This window comes from Somniosus microcephalus, chromosome 17 (assembly GCF_052327205.1).
Source record: "Somniosus microcephalus isolate GS21.2 chromosome 17, FLI_Smic_1.0, whole genome shotgun sequence".
NCBI classification, from domain to species: Eukaryota; Metazoa; Chordata; class Chondrichthyes; order Squaliformes; family Somniosidae; genus Somniosus; species Somniosus microcephalus.
In genome coordinates, this window is record NC_141003.1 from 42,463,971 (window position 1) to 42,490,351 (window position 26,381).

Consider the following 26,381-nt stretch of genomic DNA (forward strand, 5'->3'; position numbering starts at 1 on the left):
ACATGTTAATTAATGATTACTTAAAATGTTATGTACTGGTTGTCTAAAAGGGGAGGAATTGTGGTGTATGTGCCTTTAAGAGCCCCTGTGTACTGTAATGCCGGTAGTGGCCACTCGGGCTATATAAGCCTGTATAGTGTCTTGTATCTTTTAGTTCACCTCCAGACTTTGTTCAGTAAACACCTGTAAACCAACTCCTGCATTCCGTGTCTCCATTAACACGCGGATACAACAGTTCTGTCTTCACAAAGGAGGACACAAATAACCTCCCAGAGATGTTGGGGAACATAGGGTCTGATGAAAGGGAGGAACTGAAAGAAATCAGTATTTGTAGGGAAATGGTGTTAGGGAAATTGATGGGATTGAAGGCCGATAAATCCCCAGGGCCTGATAATCTACATCCTAGGGTACTTAAGGAAGTGGCCCTAGAAATAGTAGATGCATTGCTGATCATCTTCCAACATTCAATGGAATCTGGAACAGTACCCATGGATTGGAGGGTAGCTAATGTTACCCCACTATTCAAAAAGGTGGTAGAGAGAAAACGGGGAGTTACTGACCAGTAAGCCCGACATCAGTAGTGGGGAAAATGCTAGAGTCCATTACAAAATATGTAATAGCAGAGCACTTGGAAAACCGTGACAGGATCGGACAAAGGCAACATGGATTTACAAAAGGTAAATCGTGCTTGACTAATCTACTGGAATTTTTTGAGGATGTAACTGGTAAAATAGATAAGGGAGAACCAGTGGATGTGGTGTATTTGGACTTTCAGAAAGCTTTCGATAAGGTCCCGCATAAGAGATTAGCGTGTAAAGTTAAGGCACATGGGATTGGGGGCAAGGTATTAACTTGGATAGAGAACTGGTTGGCAGACAGAAAGCAAAGAGTTGGAATAAACAGGTCTTTTTCCGAGTGGCAGGCAGTGACTAGTGGGGTACCGCAGGGATCGGTCCTTGGACCCCAGCTATTCACAATATATATTAATGATCTAGACAAGGGAACTAGATGTAGTAACTCCAAATTTGCAGATGACACAAAGCTGGGTGGGCGTGTGTGCTGTGAGGAGGATGCCGAGAAACTCCAGGATGATTTGGACAGGTTGGGTGATTGGGCAGAAGCATGGCAGATGCAATATAACGTGGATAAATGTGAGGTTATCCACTTTGGTGGCAAAAACAGGAAGGCAGATTATTATCTGAATGGCAATAGATTGGGAGAAGGGGAAGTGCAACGAGACCTGGGTGTCCTTGTGCACCAGTCGCTGAAGGTAAACATGCAGGTGCAGCAGGCGGCAAATGGTATGTTGGCCTTTGTAGCGAGACGGTTTGAGTACAGGAACAAGGATGTCTTGCTGCAGTTGTACAGGGCCTTGGTGAGACCACATTTTGAGTATTGTGTGCAGTTTTGGTCGCCTTATCTGAGGAAGGATGTTCTTGCCATGGAAGGAGTTCAGCGAAGATTCACCAGGCTGATACCTGGGATGGCAGGAATGACATACGAGAGATTGGGTCAATTGGGCTTATACTCGCTGGAGTTTAGAAGAATGAGAGGGATCTCATTGAAACTTATAAAATTCTGACAGGACTGGACAGACTCGATGCAGGAAGGATGTTCCCGATGGTCGGGGAGTCCAGAACCAGGGGTCACAGTCTAAGGGTAAGGGGTAAGCCATTTAGGACAGAAATGAGGAGGAATTTCTTCACCCAGAGAGTGGTGAACCTGTGGAATTTTCTACCACAGAAGGCAGTAGAGGCCAATTCATTAAATGTATTCAAGAAGGAGTTGGATATATTTCTTAAGGCTAAAGGGATCAAGGGGTATGGGGAGAAAGCAGGGACCGGGTACTGAATTTGGATGATCAGCCATGATCGCATTGAGTGGCGAAGCAGGCTCGAGGGGCCGAATGGCCTACTCCTGCTCCTATCTTGTATGTTTCTATGTAAATGAAGTCAACATAGCTTTTAGGACATAATTTGCATATTTTACCCAAATCCTAAAGTCATGACTTGAGGATCTCTTCCATAACTACTCACAAAAGCCACATTACACAAACCAACATTGTGTTTATAGCTTTACTTACGTGAATCACTTACGATGGATTTATCAAAATCTCCAAATTACTGAACTGGAAATGGGCGGCTACTGCATCTGTACTGGGAACATATGCTTTTGGGCCAACACATTTTTGAACAGAAGTCCATCAAGCAACAATCACAGTTCACCTTTCATCAGATACTGAAGGGAAGGATTAAGGAACTGGAATTGTATAGAATTCGAAATGCATACAGAGACCCTTCTGCTTTACTTTCTATTGGCTTGGCTAACTGAAACCTGCCAAACCAAAACCAGCATACCAAAATTAACAGTAATAGATGTAACAAATTGCATCAATGTGGAGGGGCTTGGCATGAAAAATGAAACATGGGATGACAGCATTGCGGGATGAAGAAATCTACATAGGAGCATGCACAAAGTCCAGCTTTAAGATAATACATTGAGCATACAGATATGTCACATGTCTTCCTGGGAATGACTATGGGAAGTGTGGTACACACATTTTAATTTTACCCACACATTCAAGCTTTTAGGAAGCAATGAAGAAGGCAGCAGAGGGAAAAAAAAAAGGCCAGTACAGTTGTCACTGCCAGCCACAAGTTCAACCCTCATCACGACAAACACGTGATTAAAACATCTATGGGACATATGCTAGTCAGAACAGGTAAGATATGGACTCTGTCTGGAGCTCAGGAGGAAGATGACAATCTGGAGCCTATTCATACACAAGCCAGACACTCTGCCCAAATCAGACCACCCTGCCAAGAGAAGAATGGATTTGCTCTGAATTGGAGCCCAAGAGAAAAACAAGCCCATTTTGCAACCCCACAAAGACAAGGATACAACCCTGCAAGACCACTCTCAATGTTACTATGATCCTTGATATTCTCACTGCTAGAGCCGAACCTCATGACTATTGCCAAATTACTTTCACCATCAAAGTGAATGCCATTGTCAACATGTGTATCATCGTACTCAACTTGATTTTTTACCACGTGACAAGGCCACAATTTACTTTTAAAGGGGGGGGGGGGGGGGTGATTTGTAGGATACAGTCAACTCCAGGTATTTATTATCAGTCACAGAATTGATAACTAAACACTATATTATAGTTTACCTAATATAAAAGAGGAAGTTATAACTTCAATTCACCAAGCCAACACAACACATTTTCAATTAGTGTAACTCTCCCACCCCTAGCCCACCACCAGCTTCTTACTTACAATTATTATATATACTGGTGTCTTCAGATGGAGTATGAAATTCCCTACAATAAAATTAACATTTTCAGGATTTGAATTGTACATGAAACATGATAGCACTACAAAGTAGGTACTGCACGGTGGGTAAAACTGAGGTTGAAGATGGCAAAAGTATTGTGTTTACAGTGAAGATATAGTATTTCAGATTGAAGAAGCTTCCGAGAGGCAGAAATAAAGATTAATTTTGCACATCACCTCAGGTAATCCACAGAAACATACAGTACCTTGTAAATCCAACTGTTGCTTAAGTGCTTGTACCCACTGGTTACGAAGTAGGTGATCGCTGCAGTTAAAGGTCACTTCATTGCACCACCAATGGTGCCCTTTTGATCTCTGCACATAATATACTAAAATATGAAAAAAGGAAATGATGAAATCACTTGTACACACTTCAATGCAATTTAAAGACAATTTTGTGCATTTACTTATGTGGTTTTAAAGGCGTTTCAAAATATTGATGGTGAGCTCAAAGCAGACTTTATTTCATCTTATAAAATCTATAAACATTACTGTAAAAATAAAATCTTCGACGAAACTAGTAGTTCTGCTCAAAGAAACATGAATCAGTCTAAGCCACAAACTCCGTTCCCTAACCACCCATTGCATCCCTCTCCCTAACAACTGTCTGAGACTGAACCAGACTGTTCACAACCTTGGTGTTATATTTGATCCCGAGAGGACGCAGATATGTGGTTGGAATCTCATCACTAAGGCCGCCTATTTCCATCTCCAGAACATTGCTCGAATCTGTCCTGCCTCAGCTCATCCGCTGCTGAAACTCTCATCCATGCCTCTGTTACTGCTAGACTTGACTATTCCAACGCACGCCTGGCCGGCCTCCAACTATTGAACCTCCGTAATCTTAAGGTCACAAAAACTCTGCTGCCTGTGTCTTAACTCGCACAAAGTCCCGGTCACCCATCGCCCATGCTCACTGACCTCCACTGGCTCCTGGTTAAGCAACGCCTCGATTTTAAAATTCTCATACTTGTTTTCATATCCCTCCATGGCCTCACCCCTCCCCATCGCTAATCTCCTCCAGCTCCACTACCCTCGGAGATATGTGCTCCTTTAATTCTGGCCTCTTGAGCAACCCTGACTTTAATCACTCCACCACTGGTGCCTTCAGCTGCCAAGGCCCTAAGCTCTGGAATGCCCTCCCTAAACCTTGCTTTCCTCCTTTAAGATGCTCCTTAAAACCTACCTCTTTGACCAAGTTTTTGGCCATCTGCCCCAATATCTCCTTAGGTGGCTCAGTGTCAAATTTTGTTTGATAACGCTCCTGCGAAGCACCGCGGGACATTTTGCTATATTAAAAGGCGCGATATAAATACAAGTTGTTGTTGAAAGCTAAATCCAGGTGTTCACCTTGAACACCACCTGGAATTGCCATTTAAGGAATCAAGTGACTGGCACATTTGCAAGAGGATTACCTCATTCATCAACCACTTCCTACAGCTTTTTGAAGATTAAAAAAAAAACAAATCTACACAATTCTTCAGTAACACTGCAACTCCTACATAATGGTTTCTCCTGAAACTGAGCCATTACTTCATGAATTATTTCACAAACTGAGATTTTATTTTCAGGTCATTCAGAGGTTAAGAATTTATTGCATTCCCAGCTGCCCAATTACAAATTGTTTCATGTGATTATGGGAATGTTCTTGTAGGTTTATCTCTATACCAACAAAATGAAAGTCAGCATCATCTGAAACCAATAAGGAACTCTTTCCATTCCTTCCTCGCCCAAAAACTTACACTGTGATATAACTAATACACGGTGTTTTTCTTCGGAGCTGGAGTCTGATGTCAACATTCAATGTTAAATTAACACTGACAAGATTTAGAGTTAATTTCTGGCAGCTTTCACAAAGTGAGTATGTAAAATGCTGAATAAAACAATGGTATTCCTCATGCTCAATTTAAACAAAAAATGGTCTTTGAATAATCTCACTTAGTCCTAGTAAATGGCACAGCTCCAAAGCCATTAATTCGAGATTCTGACAGCAGTGTTTCCGAAATAGTCTGACTCAACAACTACCATAAATTTAGAAAAGTCCATCATAGTCCAGATTAGTTATCCTGCCTTTGAAGGTATTTATTGCATTTATAGTTTAACATACTACTTTCAATGTTCTTTAAAAAAATATTTATCCATTACTCAAAGCCGTCAGTTGATTTATTTTGGCTTCAGTGCATTGCCTGAAAATGTTTTACATTCACAAGAAATGCAGCAAGGGTTATTGAAAGTCTGGTAGAAACAGAGCCAAGTGTTCTTAATTGGCCTAGAACGACTAAGTAGCCCAATAGGCTAGGTACAATTGGCACGGAGAAGAAGTGGTATCGTACTTGCAAGTGTTATTGTTACAAGCTGTGGGGTATAATTTTGGTACGAAGCACACTGAAGCAAGAGGTTTAAAACCCTCGTACGATAGCAAAATACTGCAGATGTTGGAAATCCGAAATAACAACAGAAAATGCTGGAAAAACTCAGCAGGTCAGGCAACATCCGTGGAGAGAAATTTGAGTTGACGTTTCGGGTCGAACCCTTCTTCAAAACTGGAAAGAAAAGAAACTAGATCGAAGGCAGGGCTGCGATCAGACAAAAGAATAAAAGAAACAAAAGAAGTAAAAGAGATTAGAAACTAGACGAGATGGTAATAGGCTGAGACCCGCCAAGTTTGCAATCACTCCAGTACAACTGCAACCCAGTGTGAAGTTTAAATGGTTGGCAGTTTAGGTTGTCTGAGGAATTTTAAAACTTCACTTTGAATCTTTTTAGTACAGAGACAAAATTCCCTCAGCTATGTATCAAAATTAAAATCTAACCAGTATGCAGTTACTAGTGGGAAGAACTGTGGGCATCTATCCAAGTTTGCATGCATAGAGCTCTGCTGTCCCTGGGCAGAGAGCAATGTGGAAGCCAGCAGCTAATATCAATTAAAGGTTGATGTCCTAATACACATCACTACAAATATGCATTTTGTTATTATTTTAAAATATCCAACATTTGATTAAACGGCATCTGAAAAGTCAAAGGCTACAGAGTTCGGAGAGAGCACATCAACAGATCACCTTGTACAATGTGCCTTTAAGCCTAAAACTGCTCACACAATGAGCTTCCATTTAGTCTCAAAAGTGTCATAAATAAACGGCATGAAAAATTAAGGAAGTTGGACTTGGTCTGTTTGGTGGAGACAAAGACAATGCAGAGAAAATCAATTAAGACTTTTCCCCATTGTTAGAGGAAAGAGCAATGAAGAATGACTTGCTAAGCTAGAGATCTTCATCCTTGAAAAGATACTTCTCAGCAGGAATCTTACAGGTACGCAAGAAACTTAAATGGGATAAAGTAAAAATGAAATAATACCTCGAGAAACGCGAGGGCAATAGAACAGGAGGGGCACAGATTCAGGGTTGTGAAGGGCAAGTTTAGAATGCACTTGAAGGAGTATTTAAAAAAAAAGAGGATGACCAATAACTGCAATGTGTTCCCAGGAAGGATGAGATATTCTATTTATTTAATGGCCAGATGCTGTAATAGAAGGTGGCGGCATTGGTATTCCGAGAGAATGTGATTGAATGGGCTGAAGGGCATTCTACACTCAAATCTTTCTCTTGATCTTGGAGCCTAAATAGAAATTGTCAACATCATAAACGTTGTTAATCCAGGAGCCAAAATAAAATAAATGGCGGGGGGGGGGGGGGCGGTTGATGGTGGTGGAGAAAAAAAATCCTGCACCGAAGTAGACAACTGAACTATCTGGCAGTATAAAACATTATTTAAGTATTTGTATTAATATAGTAAAATCTGCACAGAACAATATTTAAATAGAATAGTACAATACAGAAATAGAGCTGAAGGTTATTAGATTTTTGCATAGGACCTGTCAGATTAGAACAGACTTCCCATCGATATACTGTAGCTACTTCTGTGACTCACTAGAGATGACTAAACAGCAGTGAACAATTACTGAAAATTGTGTCCATTATCCAGCGAAATTGCAATTTACAAAATTATAATAATGTAAAACTGAATGAAATGTTAGTGAAGTATTGGTTGAAATATGAACAGCTGTACCTGTGAACGCATGCAAAATTAGCTCAGTGGAAAACGAGGGCATCTTCTGCCATCTTCCGCTTTCTTTACTTATCGCATCTACTTCAGTTTCATGAACAGCAACAATCTCAACGATAGGCACGGAATGGCTCCCTGCTTAAAAATACACAAGATTTGATTTTGTTAAAATCCCTTTTTCAGGCAATACTATTAGATGATGACTAAATACATTAATACATGACTATTAAATAATCGTAATAAATTTGGTTTGAGTCATGGGCTGCTACAGCCTTAGCTGCTAAAATCAAAAGTGACAAGATAGATCAGGTTATATATGTTTCATGCATAAAATGCAAGTTATATCTGCAGTTTAATTAATTAAAACATTTTAAATTAGGTCAATCTATAACTGCTGTACTGAACACAACAATTGCATGAGGTTTCTACAGGAATTGCACTTCATGGGACCTGTATACAACACATTTTAAAGTAGCTGAAAATTAAAATATAATGAAGGAAATCTTAATTTCATAGTTATATATTAAGTCTTGTGACTTAAGTTGTACTTTGGCCATAACAGTTTGGCTCAAAGTAAACCAGCATGTAGGGAATGTAAAATTAAAAGTGAAGTGTGGCTAGAAAACTACCAATGAACAACTTAAGTACAGGAAACTTGTTTATCCGGAGGTTATATGTCCGGAATACTCGATCTAACGGCAAAAATCTGGAGCCGTTTTCTATAAGTTTTTTTAGTTCTCGTTGCTTCAGGCACTGCAAGGTCTGTAGCTATAGCAACAGCTTCAGCTAGAGACGCTTGCAGCTGCAGCCGACTGTTTTGAAGCTGTTGCTAAGCAACAGGGTTTGTTGATTCACACGGAGCTTTTCAGTTCCGTATGTTTCAACATTAACGCTGGTATGTCCGGCACTTTTGATGGTACGGCACCAGCTCGGTCCCGTCAGTGTCGGATATCCGAAAGTTTCCTGTATTTATGAAAACAACCAATCCCAAGAATCTAACAATAAATGTTACTGAAGCAGCCTGGTATGTAGATCACACTTCAGGAATAAAAGTTGGATTTAAAAAAGAGATTTCTATGAAGACAATTCATTTATTTTTCTCACAAAGGGAGGAATTACTCTCCGCCCCGATTTTCCTTCCCCTTTAAAGCCTTACTGTTCTACAGGTGGTTATCAACTGGTTTAGTTGCTTTCCTATGTAACAGGGCTCTGCCAGTGGGCATACAGTGTGGCAGTAAGACCAAGATCACAGTAGAAAAAGTAACAAAGCAATTTTGCCCATCCAAGATCATCCATCCAGAAAGGTCCTTGAATACTCTTCCCCTCCCATATTACAGCATTCAACTGGTTCTTAAACTATTCCAGCATTTTCACCTCCACAACTTTACCTGTAATCCATTCCATCTGTTAATTACTCCTGTTGAACAAATTCCTGCAATCAGCCGTAAATTTACATTTTACGAGATTGAACCTGTGTCCACTTGACCCACTGTCATGGTTTAGTTTTTAGTAGCATTCTGGATTAACTTTTTCTATACCATTTGCAATCATTTATACTTTCATGCAAGGATCACCTCTCAGTTGCCTTCTTTTAAGGTTGAAAATAAGTTTCTCCCATCTACCTTCATAATTTAGCTATCTGACACGAGGAATCAAACTCATGCCCATTCTCTGAAAGCCTCCAAGGTTTGAATGTCTCCTTTTAATTGGAGGCATAGGGTGTGCATGCATCATAATGCAATTTTATGTTTACCAGGAAGATCCAAGATATGATTTCTGATCTATGAAGAGTAACTGATCAAAGACAAGGCAGTGGAGGAGAAAGTGGTAAGGAGGGGCTGCGTGTACCTGTGCGCATCACAAACAGAATTGAACTTGACTGTCATGCCTCTCATCTTCAAATAGACTGGTAGCAGTCCCCGTGTCCAGGCTCGGTCATGAAGAACACCTATTTGGGCGAGGTGATCGAGGGCTAGTGCTGCATATGAAACCATGTCCGATAGCATGAGGAGAGAATAGATGTAGCCTACTCCCAACAACAAAAATATTGCTGCTGCTACCTTAATTAACACAGTAACAACTTGCATTTATATAGCACCTTTGTCATAGTAAAATGACCTAAGGCACTTCATAGAGCACAAACAACATTTTATATGATGCCACATTTTTAAAGATACATCAGAAATGTTACTGGGCATCAATTTCTCAGTTTCCAGATTTTAAGTTTTTTAATAAATTAAAATTTCTAGTTTTGGAACTCATTTGAGTAAACAATGCACAATTGTTTTCAGCGTTATCTTATAATACTTGAGAAATACTTTTTATTTTAAAAAGTTAAATTCCAAAAATCTTTCACACTTAAAACAGTTGTCTAACAGTACCACTGAGTCACTGAATGAGGAAGTTCAACTCCATCCTTGGCAAATAAGATTATAGCATTTAAGGGAATAATTTGTCCATTTCTAAAACCAATTCACTGGAGGGCTTTTCATTCAAACAAAATCCTAGAAGTGAAAAACTTCTCGTAAAAATGATAGAAAGCATTTACAAACCACCTGGTGCAATACAGAAAACAATTTTTTTAATATTCTTACATTTCACACAAGGAATTTACTGATTTCTCACCATTTCTGACTGACGATAATTCATTGATACTTTCATCTCAGGTTGATATTTAAAGCTAATCTGATCAGTAAGAGCTACAGAATGATCGTGAACAGTAAATCATCAGCTGCAAGAAACAATGACTTAGAAATTAATTGGCTCTGCGCTCATTTTAAAAGGCGGGCACGTGAAAATTCGGCGCTAGAAGAGTTACACCCAACATATTGGTAAAGGATCCTATACAGGCCCAGGGCCCGTGCCTGAAACAACCTTTATGTTCTTTTCATATGCAAATAGGAGGTTAATGCCTGCTTCAAGTCCTCTTTACCAAATTCGTTTGCGACTGATGCAGAATGCACCATGCATGCGGATGTCAGTATGCTCAGGTACTTGCCAGCTAAAAGCCAAACTTAAAAGGGACCGCTGGAAAGACAAGTTTTTTTTAAAGTACCTTATTGTGGAGCCAGTAGGAGGAGGAGTCAGTAGGCAGGCTGCTGCCACCACGCGCCACCCCACCCCCCCTTCCCTGACTCTGCTTAGCGCCTCAGCCAGCATCAGAGCTGGCTGATCTTCATTCTTTCCAGGACGGGCAAGCTGCCTCAGGGGCTGCGACTGGTTCCAATTTTGTGGGGTCCTGCCACCGACATAATTAGGCATGTGCAGCACCATAATCACACCCTGATCTGGGCGCGATCCATTTTCTAGGCCAAGAAGTAACAGAAATGCATCCACCATTGACTGCAAAGTGCAGCATACACAACATATGTGGAAAGAGTCCATGCCTGGACTACTTGCTATTGTAAATCATTTTTTTTCTAAACATTTAATTGCATCTAGCAACTAACAAATACCAGAGTGTCAACTTACATTATTTGCATATGAATACTTGAAGTGGGTTTCTAGCCAAGTTTCAATGCCACAAACAGTAGCGCCCAGTCAAAAATACCATGTTTGTTCTGAAAACAATATTCACCCAAGCCTAACAGAAGTCTTTGTTTTATTCAACTTTATAAATTCATTACTTTTTGAAGAGGATTGAATTAGCACTGTAGAGAGATTAGCTTTCCCACTCGACCATGACATAAACAAACACAATAAGCAAATACATGGAAATTGCACCTCTATGCAATAAACAAGTGTGTGCGCAATAAAGTCTCATACCATTTTTGCACTCTAAAACCTGGTGAACAAGCCAAACCTTCATTGATCATTTTGCGTTCTCCAGTACATGGGACTTGTATATGATGATCTGTTTTATGTAATTATTCCACTCCTCTCAATTAAAGAGAAGAAATATTGAAGGGGGAAAGTAAAGTTGCGGAGGATACTACCAAATAAACATATTCCAAAAGCATTGGTAAAATATTTCACCCACTGTGGATGCCAAGGATGCCAAACACAAAACAGCCTATTCATCTATAGGGCAGCAAAATACAGGAATCTTTGGTTTATCCGGAGGTTGTATGTCCGGAAACCTCGATCTAACGGCAGAAATCAGCAGGTTTTTTTTCTTCTCCTAGCATTTTTTTTATTTTTTTTAATAAAAACAGTCAGGCTCTGGAAAGCATCTCTGTAGCTTAGCAACAGCTTTAGAGAGGCTTCCAAGGTACGGACCAAGTGTTTACAAGCTGTTGCTAAGCAACAGTGTTTGTTGTCAGATACGGAGATGAAAACCTCCTTATCCTTCAACATTAGCGCTGGTCTATCCGGAAGTTTTGATAGATCGGCAGCAGCTCGGTCCCGTCGGTGCCGGATATCGCGAAGTTTCCTGTAGTGGAAAATGGAAGTCAAAACCTTCTGAGGTTTTGTATGCTATTGCACTGGAACAGTACAAATAGAATTCTCAGGTCTTGCTGCTAAGCATCAGTTTCCTACACTTCAAAAGTACTTCATTGGCTGTAAAGCACTTTGAGACGACCTGAGGTCATGAAAGCTACTATATAAATGCAAGTCTTTCTTTCCAAATGAACTCCCCCTTTTATCTAGCAGATTTCATTTAAAAACCATTACCAGAGGAAAAAAATTAAAATATTTGCTGAATATTTACCTAGTCAGTCAGTCAGGATACTGGTTGCTACCTCAGTAAGGGTACTGGTTGCATTCAAAGCAAATAATTGAATAATGGAACAAGACATTAATGATCCAAATGCAAATACTGCCTTTTCCAACACTAATGCTTTAAGACAGATGAATTATAAACAGATCAGTAAACTTAGTCACGATTGTCCTTTAAGCAATAAAAATGAATCCAGACACATTAGTTACAATATGGTAAAGTATGCCAACCAAAACTCAACTTCATTACTTGTTCTCAGGATGTGGGTGAAGCAAGCAAGGCCACATTTATCCCAGGATTTTAACCCAGCAATGATGAAGGAAGCGATACATATCCAAATGGGAGTGTGACTTGAAAGTGATATTGTTCCTTAAGACACTGCTGCTATATACATTTGGCCTCGTCCATGGTAGAGACCACAGGGGAAAAGACATGCTGTCGAAGCAACCTTTAGAAGTTACTGTAGTGCATCCTGTAGATTACACATACTGCAGCCACAGTGCACCTGTAGTGCAAGAGGTGGATACTGAGCCAGTGGCAGTGGTGCTAATCAAGTGAACTGCTCTGTTCCGAATGACGTTATGCTTAGAGTGTTGTTGCAGCTGCGTTCATCCAGCCAAGTTAATGGTGGAAAGGTTTTTAGGGATCAGGTGGTGAGCACTCATTGCAGAGTAGCCAGCCTCTGCACGACTCATGTAACCACAGTGCTAATATGGCTGGTCCAGTTAAGTGGTAATCCCCAAGATGTTGATCATGGGGCATTCAGTAATGGTGGTGCCACTGAAGGTCAGGGAAGACGGCTGGAATTTCTCTTATTGGATATAGTCATTATCTGGTCACTTCTGTGATCTGATCATTATCTGCCACTTGTGAAGCAAGCCTGATGTTAGCCAGGACCCAGCTGGACTCTGGCATGCTCATTATCAGAAGAGTTGTGAATGGAGCTGTACACTGGAATCCTCAGTGAACAGCCCCACTCCTGACCTTATGATGGAGGGAAGGTCATTAATGAAGCAACTGAAGATGGTTGGACCCAGGACAATTTTGCAGCCATGTCCTCGGGCTGTGATAATTGGCCTTTAACAACCACAAGCAACTACCTTTGTGTCAGGTATGATTCCAGCCACTGAGGTGTTCAAATGGATGCTGCTCCTTCATGCATCTAACGTTTCTCCTGCTAATTTCTTTATATCCTCTGACTTACATGATGCTTTCCAGGGAAGGCCTGATTCTGGAAATAGGTTAATGACCTTCCTGCCATTCAGAAGCAGTCTATAAGCTGGTCCCTAGGTGGTGAAGCCACTGGTTTCTGCCTCACTACTATCCTTCTCTTGCAACATGTCACAAACAGCATTTCACAGACGTGCAGCAAGCTGGAACCCAAGAAAGTCGTTTCTGAATCTGATGGAATTTTGTCCAAATCAGGCTTTGGATGATATAAATTGATCAGCTTGTGCTTCGAGTTATGCTGTAGAAATCAGAGGAAAAGAAATTGAATCTGGCCAAAATTTGAGGTAAAAACTCAGAAAAGATGATACTTATCTAACTTCTAGAATCTTATTAAAATATCCTCCACTTAGTACAGGAGTAAGCCTTTGTGGCCAACTGGGGTGGGAAAAATTCAAAAACAATCACTCCAGAACATTTTGACGTAGATGGCATTTGACAGAACATGGCCTTCCCTCCCGTGCAAGAAAATATTGTAAAGACTTTTAGTCAGACCCCTTTCCCCAAGCAATAATGACAACAACCACTTAGAGTATATAATCATAGAATCTTTTAGCACAGAGGGAGGCCATTAGGCCCCTCGAGCCTGTTCTGCCATTCAATGAGATCATGGCTGATCATCCAAATTCAGTACCCTGTCCCTGTCTTCTCCCCATATCCCTTGATCCCTTTAGCCTTAAGAAATATATCTAAATCCTTCTTGAATATATTTAATGAATTGGCCTCAACTGCCTTCTGTGGTAGAGAATTCCACAGGTTCACCACTCTCTGGGTGAAGAAATTCCTCCTCATCTCTGTCCTAAATGGCTTACCCCTTATCCTTAGACTGTGACCCCTGGTTCTGGACTCGCCGACCATCGGGAACATCCTTCCTGCATCTAGTCTCTCTAGTCCTGTTAGAATTTTATAAGTTTCAATGAGATCCCCCTCATTCTTCTAAACTCTAGCGAATACAAGCCCAATCGACTCAATCTCTCTTCATACGTCATTCCTGCCAGCCCAGGTATCAGTCTGGTGAATCTTCGCTGCACTCCTTCTGTGGCAAGAACATCCTTCCACAGAGAAGGCGACCAAAACCGCACACAATAGTCAAGGTGTGGTGTCACCAAGGCCCTGTACAACTGCAGCAAGACATCCTTGCTCCTGTACTCGAATCCTCTCGCTATGAAGGCCAACATACCATTTGCCTTCTTAACCGCCTGCTGCACCTGCATGCTTACCTTCAGCGACTGGTGTACAAGGACACCCAGGTCCCGTTGCATTTCCCCTTTTCCCAATCTATTGCCTTATCTATTCTACCAGTTACATCCTCAAAAAATTCCAGTAGATTAGTCAAGCATGATTTACCTTTTGTAAATCCATGTTGACTTTGTCCGATCCGGTCACTGTTTTCCAAGTGCTCTGCTATTACATCTTTTATAATGGACTCTAGCATTTTCCCCACTACTGATGTCAGGCTTACCTGTCTATAATTCCCCGTTTTCTCTCTACCACCTTTTTTAAATAGTGGGGTTACATTAGCTACCCTCCAATCCATGGGAACTATTCCAGAGTCTATAGAATTTTGGAAGATGACCAGCAATGCATTTATTATTTCTAGGGCCACTTCCTTAAGTACCCTAGGATGTAGATTATCAGGCCCTGGGTATTTATCGGCCTTCAATCCCATCAATTTCCCTAACACCATTTCCCTACAAATACTGATTTCATTCAATTCCTCCCTCTCATTAGACCCTATGTTCCCCGAAATCTCTGGAAGGTTATTTGTGTCCTCCTTTGTGAAGACAGAACCAAAGTATGTATTTAATTGGTCGCCATTTCTTTGTTCTCCATTATAAATTCCCCTGATTCTGACTGCAAGGGACCTAAACTTGATTTCACCAATCTTTTTCTCTTCAGGCAGCGCACGTCAACCCCAGCACCCCACCCACCCACCCACCCCTCCAACCACCGTCTGCCCCACCTGTGACAGAGACTGTAGGTCCCACACTGGACTAATCAGTCACCTGCGAACTCATTTTTAATGTGGAAGCAAATCATCCTCGGTTCCGAGGGACTGCCTAAGCTAAGTTTTTCTCTTCACATATCTATAGAAGCTTTGAGTCATTTTTTTGTTCCCTGGAAGCTTACTCTCATATTCTATTTTCCCCCTCTTAATTAATCCCTTTGTCCTCCTTTGCTGAATCGTAAACTGTTCCCAATCCTCAGGTTCGCTGCTTTTTCTGGCCAATTTATATGTCCTCTCCTTGGATCTTATGCTATCCCTAATTTCCCTCGTTAGCCACGGTTGAGTCACCTTTTTTGTTTTATTTTTATGCCAAACAGGTATGAACAAATTCTGTAGTTCATCCATGCGATCTTTAAATGTTTGCCATTGCCTATCCACTGTCAACCCTTTAAGTAACGTTCCCCAATCCATCCTAGCCAACTCGCGCCTCATACCATCGTAGTTTCCTTTATTTAAATTCAGGACCCTAGTCTGAGTCAACTTCTTCACTCTCCATCTTAATGAAGAATTCTATCATATTATGATTGCTCCTCCCCAAGGGGCCTCGCACAACAACATTGCAAATTAATCCTTTCTCATTACATAATACCCAGTCTAAGATGGCCTGATTTCTAGTTGGTTCCTTGACATATTGGTCCAGGAAACCATCCTGTATACACTCCAGGAATTCCTCCTCCACAGTATTGTTACTAATTTGGTTAGCCCAATCTGTATGTAGATTAAAGTCACCCATGAGAACTGCTGTGCCCTTATTCCACGCGTCTCTAACTTCCCATTTAATGCCATCCCCAACCTCAGCATTACTGTCTGGGGGTCTCTATACAACTCCCACTAACATTTTCTGCCCCTTGGTATTTCTCAGCTCTACCCATACAGATTCCACATCATCAGAGCTAATATCCTTCCTTACTATTGTGTTAATCTCCTCTTTAACCAGCAATGCTATCCCACCTCCTTTTCCTTTTTGCCTGTCCTTCCTGAATGTTGAATACCCCTGGATGTTGAATTCCCAGCCTTGCTTACCCTGAAGCTATGTCTCCGTAATTCCAATTACATCATATCCGGTTACATCTATTTGCGCAGCTAATTCATCCACCTTATTACAAATGCTCCTCGCATTAAGACACAAAGCCTTCAGGCTTGTTTTTTTAACACTTAGTCCTTTTAGAATTATTATTTACTGTAGTCCTGTTTGATTTACACCCTTGATTTCTCTGCCTTCCACTTTTGCTTTTCTCCTTCCTGTCTTTTGTTTCTATCCTTGCTTCCCTTTCCTCTGTCTCCCTGCACAGGTTCCCAACCCCCTGCCACTTTAGTTTAAACCCTCCCCAACAGCACTAGCAAATACTCCCCCTAGGACATCAGTCCCAGTCCCGCCCAGGTGCAAACCATCCAGTTTGTACTAGTCCCACCTCCCCCAGATCCAGTTCCAATGTCCCAGGAATTTGAATCCCTCCCCCTTGCACCATTCCTCTAGTCACGTATTCATCTGAAATATCCTTCTATTTCTACTCTGACTAGCACGTGGCACTGGTAGCAATCCTGAGATTACTACCTTTGAGGTCCTATTTTTTAAATTTACTTCCTAACTCCCTATATTCAGTTTTTAGGACCTCATCCCATTTTTTACCTATATCGTTGGTACCTATATGCACCACGACAACTGGTTGTTCACCCTCCCCCTCCAGAATGCCCTGCAGCCGCCCCGAGACATCCTTGACCCTTGCACCAGGGAGGCAACATACCATCCAGGAGTCTCGTTTGCGGTCACAGAAACGCCTATCCATTCCCCTTACAATAGAATCCCCTATCACTATAGCTCTACCGCTTTTTCCTCCCGTCCTGTGCAGCAGAACCACCCATGATGCCAGGAAGTTGGCTGCTGCTGCCTTCCTCTGATAAGCCATCTCCCTCACCAATATCCAAAGTCAACACACTGGGGGGAAAGCAAGAAGTCAACACACCGGGAAAGGTGTAAGGAAATGACATTCCAATCATATATTTACCCCACCCCCTTCAATCAAGAACTGGAAATGGGATCAAAGTATTAGTATCAAATTAAGCATTGATTAATCATGTTAATTAGTTGGCTATATTTCTATCACAGGACTTTTGTTTTAAAATTATTTTGAAAAGGGAGCTTATTACAGTGTAGTTTGCGATTATAAGCTCTTCAAGCTTTAAAAAATGATGGATTCAAAGCCATTTTCAAAACTACTCCATTTCACTTAAACAATGGGAATGGAGTACTAGTCATTCCCACTTACTGTGACTGTTAATCATCTGGGGTGAATTTTCTTAAATGTCACTTTTTATTACTACGACAATTGTGCACTATGAAAATGTTAACTGGACAACATGGAAACCAAAAGCAGACCGTCAAACTGGACATTTAAAATCTAGTGCTTTATTTCAACCAATTAAGCAACTATTGATGCATAAATAAATATTCCAGTTGACATAGGAGAGATGTTCTACTTGTGTTGGCAGTGCATGTCAGGAAATGATTGGGAAATTGCAGACTGTGCATACCTATTCATTTTAGTGGGTGGAAAAATTTGACTCCGTACACAATTTTCTGACATACAAATACACTACGAGCGCACAACTGGATAATCTCCCCTACTTTTTGCTCCAAGGAGTTTCTTAGAAGGAGCAGTTTTTAAAAAATATTTCAGTTATTGGGATGTAGGCCTCATTACAGTTCTTGCTCTCTGCCATCCAACCCTGGGAAACTACACAAAAGGCAGGGGACCCCGCTGAAGAAGCATGAAAGGCTCATTGTGTGTGACAATTGTGATTTTTTGCTCTACAAAAAAAATTGTTAGAAGTAACAATACTTTTTTTTTTTAATTATGCACTCCCAAACTGTTAACAAAACTGCAAGAATATCAAAACAAGTGTAACTGTTTTAAGTAAGTAACAAATAAGTAACTTAATACCCAATGATACTGTGCAACATTGTGGAACTTATGAAGTTTCTGTTAAAATTGTAGCTAAATATCTTCAACCTTTCCGTCCTTAATAATTCTTGATGCAGGTCAATATAAAAGAACGGAGTGGATCTATAGAACTGCTTTAATTTACAAAAATACAACCATGGCCAGTGCAAGAAAATGTATTTAATTGTGTTACCAAACCCATAAACAAGTATGTTTCTATGGGCTTCTGCTGGTCACCACTTGCACGCACATGCACACTTGCCCTTGGCTGCAGTCACAAAATTCCCTTGCAATGGCCTTTTTCAGGTGGAAATGAAAGCTGGTTTAGGCACATTGACCCATTACAATTCTTTTTAAATTGCCACTCAAACAAGTTGTGGGTCAAAGCGAAGTAAATTTCTGGGCCAGTGATTTATCCTTTCAGGCCGAGATGATTCTGATTAGTTTATTGTTCCTTCTGAAGGAGGGTCAGAGAGCTGAGCAATTGGTGTCAAAGCGAGCTCAATCAGATCTTTCAATAACTACTGTAATAATACAAAACTTGAATTTGACCTAGTTTCATCCCTTCAGATGGAACTTACAACTATAAAATTCAAGAATTGTACTTTAATTTTCTAATGTCTAAATCATCACCTATTTGAGAGTTCTTTTTGTTAGAATGCACCAAACTTCACAATTTTATAGGAAATTTTTCAAAATTTTCACAAGACATACTCTTGGACACTCATCAAATTAGTAAAGCCCCCACTAGATTCCTACAGGTCATGCTTTTGGCACTCTTTCTTGAAAGTCTGTATACAGGCTTTAAATGTGCATCTCAATACAGACAATATAGGGAATACCTCAAAAGGGACTATAAGACAAAACTTCATTTGACACATTTATCTAATATTTAAATGGTATCCAACAGATGAGTGCGAAGTTTCAAAGCTACTATGGTTAGGTCGGCGCGATACCACAAATTACACATGCTGGGGCTTTAAAGAAGTTCAAGTGGAAAAAGATGAATTAACTGTAATACGAAGGTTGCAACTGGTAGAGTTGCATACAGCCTCTTGCTTCCCTAGGAGAGATAATCCAGATTGATTGGTTATCAAAAACTTGTAACAGTAGAAAGGACAAAGTGAAAATTGTTTGGATTTCTCTAAAAATGTGCATTTCCCATCACACAAACAGAAAACATGCCAAAGAGAAACAATCTCGAGAGATTTGTGCACAAACATGAACCAGAGATCAATGCAGAGCACGAGAATCCACAGGCAAATAAAACATGCATGGACAAAAGGGTTTGGCAAACCTAGATGAAGCTCAAGAATACAGTAGCCAACTAGCATTAATTGCTTTGTGACTGGGCTGTTCTGCAATCTCGTTTAGAGAAATGCTGTGCTATGTCTATACGTTTGTTCTTCTGCATACACATTGCTCATTAATACAATAGCAAATGTCATGTGCTTTGATACAGGAGAAAGCCAACACCCCCAGGGGGGTGGGGTGTGTGTGTGTGTGTGTGTGTGTGTGTGTGTGTGTGTGTGTGTGTGTGTGTGTGTGAGAGAGAGAGTGTGAGTGAGAGAGAGGGGGGGGAAATTGAACCCAAACTTTACAGGAATGGAATCACAAATTTGAAACTTAGATACCAGCGATTGCATTGAAGAGTAGCAACACAATCCACCAAATTGTTTAATGCTGAATAAAAAGCTCGACATTGCCCATGTCTCAGCTCATCTACTGCTGAAACCCTCATCCATGTCTTTGTTACCTTTAGACTGGACTATTCCAATGCTCTCCTGGCCAGCCTCCCATCATGCATCCTTCATAAGCTTGAGCTAGTTCAAAACTCTGCTGCCCGTATCCTAACTTGCGCCAAGTTCTGTACACCCATCATCCCTGTGCTTGCTGATCTACATTGGCTCCTGGTCTGGCAATGCATCTACTTTAAAATTCTCATCCTTGTCTTCAAATCCCACCATGGCCTTGCCCCTCCCTATCCCTGTAAACTCCTCCAGCCCGACAACCCTTAGAGATCTCTGCGCTACTCCAATTCTGGCCTCTTGCACATCCCTGATTTTCTTTGCTCCACCTTTGGCAGCCATGCCTTCAGCTGGCTAGGCACAAAGCTCTGGAATTCCCTCCCTATAACTCTCCGCTTTCTCCTCCTTTAAGCTGCTCCTTAAAACCTACCTCTTTGACCAAGCGTGCAGTCGCCTGTCCTAATATCTCCTTATGTGGCTCGGTGTCAAATTTTGTTTGATAATGTTCCTGTGAAACACCATGGGATGTTTCACTACATTAAAGGCACTATATAAATGAAAGTTGTTGTTATGATTACGCTCATTCACTGAATATCCTGAGCACACCATCTTGGCTCACATGAACACTGACTGGTGAGGTATCATGGAACTGTAGTCCAGCATTAAATCGGTGTTTTAATGCTACTATGCTCATGTGACTTCATCTTGCTCTTGTGAATGGTGGAACTGACCTCAAACAGATTCAAATTATTTTTGCAAATCCTTCAAATAAGGGTGTCCTGCAATTTGGAAGTGATTTTTCCTACATTACAAATGTAACTGCACTTCAAAAATACTTCACTGGCTGGAAAGCACTTTGGGATGTCCCGGGGTCGTGAAAGGCGCTATATAAATGCAAGTCCTTTTCTTTTTGACTTATCTGCACCCCCATGAGAAAAATACAGGATACATTTGTTGCAATGTGTATTTGCTGGAGTTTAATTTACTAGCCTGGTATTCCTGATCAGCCACAGCAGAGCTGTTTTTTTCAAATAAAGTTGTTGCATTGCAATTTTTCCACATCGACAATAATCATATGGCAACTCCAACAACTGTAAATACCAATACATCTAATACAAATTCTCTCTACAACATCCAAGATCATTTCACATGACAACAATGCACGTTACTCCCCGAACCTAGAGCTGACTGTATAAAACTAAGAGCACATGTAAAATAATTAAATTTAAGTCTAAAAACTGATGACAACATTTGATTTGTAAAAATTTTCAAAATTCCATCACACTAATCTTAAAGAATGACAAATGGTCATAAATCATTATGTTTACCAAAATGTGAAAGACCACCCTTGGAAATTTTAATTTCATATTAAAATATTAAACAAAATTTTTTTTCCAATTTTCTCCCCTGCCTAACTATCAAGGAATCAATGCCTTGCTGTTGTTCGGTCCAACGGATGCAAGTTTCCCTCTGGGACGTCCACAAGTGGCTATTATTCAAGTGGAAGCCTTAACAGCAAGTGTCAGCAGCCTATGGACTGCTGGAGAACATCACAGCTGAGGCAGATACTCCTCTCACCCGATGTCCAGAGGTGTGCACTTCTAGCAGGATTTGCTGTGGAGTGACCAAGAGTGGAAAAACTGCTTACATCTCCCTCCATTACCCAGAGTCACTGGTGCCAATCCCACTGCTGTTCCATCTTGAACTAAACACTGCCCAGAAATCAAATCTGGGACCTTACAGGTCTGAATGGCTGACCCCTCAAATGGTTAATCTGAACTGCTGGGAGTGCTTTCAGTTTCATCCTTAAAATATATTCAAATATACTCACTTCGTATTCTCAAAAACCAGAAGCTTTACAGGTCACATAGAAACCTAAACTGACAAAGGTTTGGCTTCTATTTTACTGCACATTTTATGCCGCTGTAAAACCAGAACCCCTTCACTGTGATGCAAAATGTGCAGTTCGACTGGTCACTATTAAGAGCAAAACATCTTATTTTCTATTAACCAGATCAACACAAATTACTTCAATTATTGGTTTCAGATCCAGTATATCTTTTAGCAATGCTTTTTCATAATTAAGGAGACCTAAAAGTTATTTTCACTGAAAACCAGATGGATAACTGCACAGAGACCATTGTGTAAACAGCAATGCAACAAGTGTGGAATGCTGAAACACAATGATAACAGGTATTAAAATCTTGATCTTTAATTCCAGGTAATGGACAAAAGTAGGAATGTATACAGCTCAAATATTTGATATGGGCAGATATGTGATGGTCCATTGCATCTCAAACAGCGAAACTGTATTTTTTTTAATGCATCACTGCTTCGTGTGCACACTGATAAAAGCATGAACTGTAAATAATTCCAGAAGACAACTGCCATTTTAGGCGTATTAGATAATATAGCAATTAGGACACAGAAGGAGGAAACCGCAACGACCGTGCAGCTGAAAGAAAGCTGCAGCGTATTAAAGTCCACTGAGTAAAGTCCATTCAACTTTTAGAACTTTAAAAGTGCCTAACTTCAAAACCAGCAGTAAACACCTGATGAACTCTCAGATTTCAGGGCATCGCAATCCGTTAGAATATTTTAATCCCTTTTTCTTGCTGCTTTTCAGACAAGACAGCCGTGACCTCTGGGTTCAGCCCGCCAGGCTCGCTCGCTCGCCTTGGCTCTCGATCCAGACGGGTACTGTCTACTTTATTGACAAAAAGAAAAGGGCACTTGGCTTGTCAGAAATAAACAATCACCCACCACCCCCTTCTCCCAACAAATGCCCAGCAGCTACTTGTCGTTCTCTCCCCGGCCGAACGACAGGAGGCACCGACACCTGCGCCGCCTCCGAGCGGCGGCTCTTCACTCACCTCCTGCGGTTGACGAGAGCTTCCTTGGGCGCAGCGACTGCCAGAACAAAACGGTCTCTGTTAAGGTGACTTCGATTGGCTGGTTGTCGGCTAACAAGTGCGAAAGCAGCAGCAGCGGGGGGGGCTGTTCCATGGCGGGCCGGGAACTATGGTTGCAATTTTTTAGCGTGGGAGAGCGGGTTAAGGGCTTCGGCTGTCAAGGCGCGATCATCACGCGGCGGGGGATGATGATGATGATGCCGCCGCCGCCGCCGCTTCTTCTCCTCCTCCTCCAGCCTTCGCCCGTTCCACTAGCGGTTCTCCTCGCCGTCCTCAGCCGCTCTGCGCCGTGCCCTGCTGACGTTATTACGCGCGCGCTTGGTCAACGGCTGCCGGGAGAGGCGAGAGGAGCAGGGGGCGTGGCCTCGCGAGTCACGCCCGCGCCGCAGACGGCAGTTGAGGTGAGGCCGGTGCTCATGGCTAATCTCACATGTCTTGTGAATGGCTGGCGGGAGAAGTCATTTTCTGACCGGAAAATATGAACCTGTCTTTTCTCATTTTTTCATTTTACCGGCTCTGTGCTTTGTTTGCAATATGTTGGTTGGGCTCTCCTCGCCTCTTTTGATCCCTTCCTCACCCTTGACTCGTTGCTGGGGTAACTGTTGCCTGGCTGCCAGTCACCCTTGGCATCTCACCAGTGGCCATTCAGGTCTACTCTTTTGGTGATGCAGTAAACAAATAAACTGTAGCTTAAAACATTAAAGAAAACTTAATAAATTAAATTAAAATTCCATTGCTGTCCAGTCCTTGCGGTGCCCACCGGTTGCAGAAGGCTTCGAGCGTGCCAGGGGACACTGCGTGCTTCATCTCCAGGGCAATCCGGGTGTGAACGTGGCCGCGGAAGAGAGGCAGGCAGTCGGGCCGAACGAACCATTCAGGTGTAACCTTTGACAGAGAATACTGGCAGATTCTTTGATCACAGGGGTTATCATAGCAGAAGCCTGTTCATGTCCTCACTGACATATAAAAACTGGTTGCATTTCAACAATAATTCATTGGGTGTGAAATGCTTTGGGCAACTCGAAGACATGGTGAAGAACTGTATGAATGCAAGGTGGTTGTGCAGTTTCGACCGGCTGGTCGAGGTCCAGGTGCGCGGGCTTGAGGTGGTCAATCGAAATGTAGTCGGGTTTGCCCCCGATGTCGACCAAAAAACTCTTGTTGCCTGCCTCCCGCACCCGGAAGGGGCTGGTATAAGGAGGCTGGAGTGGACCGTGATGGGCATCATGGCGAACGAAGACAAACTCGGCCTGCCTTAACTCCGTTGGAATATAAGAGGAAGGAAGGCCGTGGTGCGACGTCGGAATCGTCTTAAAGGAGTCGGCCATTTCTCGGTGGGTGCTGAGTTGATCAGCCGCGGACCACGGCTTAGTTGGCGATGGCAAGAAATCGCCCGGCAGCCGGAGTGGCTGGCCGTACACCAGTTCCGCGGAAGATGACTGCAGGTCTTCTTTAGGCGCCGTGCGCAAACCAAGCAGAACCCACGGGAGTCGATCTACCCATGCAGTGCCCTGAAGGGTGGCCCTTAGCGATGCTTTTAGCGACCGATGGAAACGCTCACACAACCCGTTCGCCTGCGGGTGGTAGGCCGTGGTGCAATGGAGCTTGGTGCCCAAACCTGAAGCTACAGCGTTCCAAATTTCAGACGAAAACTGTGGACCGCGGTCGGACGAAATATCTGACGGGACACCGAAACGTGCGACCCACGAGGAGATAAAAGCCCTGGCGACATCAGCGGAGGTAGTCGACGCCAAAGGAACCGCCTCTGGCCATCTTGTAGTGCGGTCGACCATGGTCAGGAGGTGTGTGAACCCTTGTGACGGCAGAAGCGGCCCAACGCGGTCTACGTGGACATGGTCGAAACGGCGTTCTGGCACTTTGAAAGTGGCCAAGGGGGCTTTTACATGTCGTTGAACCTTAGATTTTTGACACACGACGCAGGTGTTAGCCCAATCACGAACATCTTTACACATCCCTTTCCAGACGAATTTAGATGCCAGTAATCTTGGAGATGCCTTCACGCCAGGATGTGAAAGTCAGTGTATGGCATCGAAAACTTTGCGACGCCAGGAGGTCGGAACGATCGGGCGGGGATCCCCCAAGGAGACGTCGCAGAGCACGGAGGTGCCTGCTGAGTGGAACTGCACATCTGCTGGCTGGAGGCAGGAGGAGTCAGAACGGAACGCCTGTGTCTCTGGATCGGTGGCTTGGTTGGCAGCCAGTTGGGAATAGTCGATCCCCAGCTGAACGGCTTGGACGGTCGCACGCGAAAGACAATCAGCCACCACGTTGTCCTTTCTGGCCACGTGCTGGATGTCGGTAGTAAACTCCGAAATAAAGGTAAGTTGTCGCTGCTGTCGAGCCGGCCACGATTCGGCGGTCTTGGCCATAGCAAACGTCAGTGGCTTGTGATCCACGAACGCGGTGAAGTGGCGTCCCTCTAATAAAAATCAAAAATGGCGGATAGCCAGAAACAGCGCCAACAACTCCGTCAAACGTGCTGCATTTGTGCTCATTACGTCGTAGTTGGCGACTAAAAAACGCCAGTGGCTGCCACGTGCCGCCGACCTACTGTTCTTGCACGGCGCCTATGGCGTAGTCCGAAGCGTCGGTCGTGAGAGCGATAGTGGCACCCGGCAGTGGGTGTGCCAACATAGTTGCGTTTGCAAGAGCGGTCTTCGTGTCGCTGAAGGCACAGTCCATCTCGGGCGTCCAAACCACGGGCCCTTTACCCGGCTTTCCCCGGAGAGCCTCGTAGAGTGGTTGCATAAGCTGAGCAGCCCTGGGAACGAAACGGTGGTAAAAATTTACCATACCCAGGAACTCCTGGAGGGCCTTGATGGACTGCGGCCGTGGGAACACTGTAATCGCCTCTACCTTCGACTGAAGCGACATCGCACCCTCCGAAGTGATGCGGTGACCCAAGAAGTCGATATGTGGTAGGCCGAACTGACATTTGGCCGGGTTGATTATCAAACCATGTTGATGGAGGCGGCGAAAGAGGGTGCGCAACTGGCAGATGTGTTCCTCTTTGGTGGAGCTGGCGATCAGAATATCATCAAGGTAGACGAATAAAAAAGGGAAGGTCCCGCAGCACCGAATCCATCAGACGCTGAAACGCCTGTGCCACATTCTTAAGCCCAAACGGCATCCGGAGGAACTCGAAGAGGCCAAAAGGAGTAATGACTGCCGTCTTTTGGATGTCTTGGGGGTGTACAGGCACTTGATGGTATCCCCGTACGAGGTCGACCTTCGAGAATATTGACTTTCCCGCCAAATGCGCGGAGAAATCCTGTATATGCGGTATTGGGTACCGATCGGGAGTTGTAACGTCATTAAGGCGTTGGTAGTCACCGCATGGCCGCCATCCGCCACCGGGTTTCGGGACGATATGGAGTGGCGAGGACCAGGGACTATTCGACTGGTGAATAATCCCCAACTGCTCCATTGCGGCGAATTTTGCCTTAGCGGCCGCGAGTTTGAT

The 26,381-nt window shown here is 42.8% G+C and overlaps 1 protein-coding gene across 2 annotated transcripts in view; it reads right to left on the reverse strand.

Moving 5' to 3' along the window:
- Positions 1 to 23,214, reverse strand: part of cerk (ceramide kinase) — a 64,084-nt gene extending 40,870 nt beyond the window's left edge. Inside the window, exons 1-3 of one of the 2 annotated variants that reach the window (XM_086010292.1) lie at positions 22,859 to 23,214; positions 7,404 to 7,535; positions 3,545 to 3,667 (exon numbers count right to left, since the gene is read on the reverse strand). In XM_086010292.1, coding sequence (XP_085866418.1) covers positions 3,545 to 3,667; positions 7,404 to 7,535; positions 22,859 to 22,991 — 388 coding nt within the window. In that variant the 5' untranslated portion in view covers positions 22,992 to 23,214. Of the gene's footprint in view, positions 1 to 3,544; positions 3,668 to 7,403; positions 7,539 to 22,858 lie in introns of both variants that reach the window. The other variant, XM_086010291.1, reaches the window with a different exon arrangement.
- Positions 23,215 to 26,381: the final 3,167 nt, after the last annotated feature.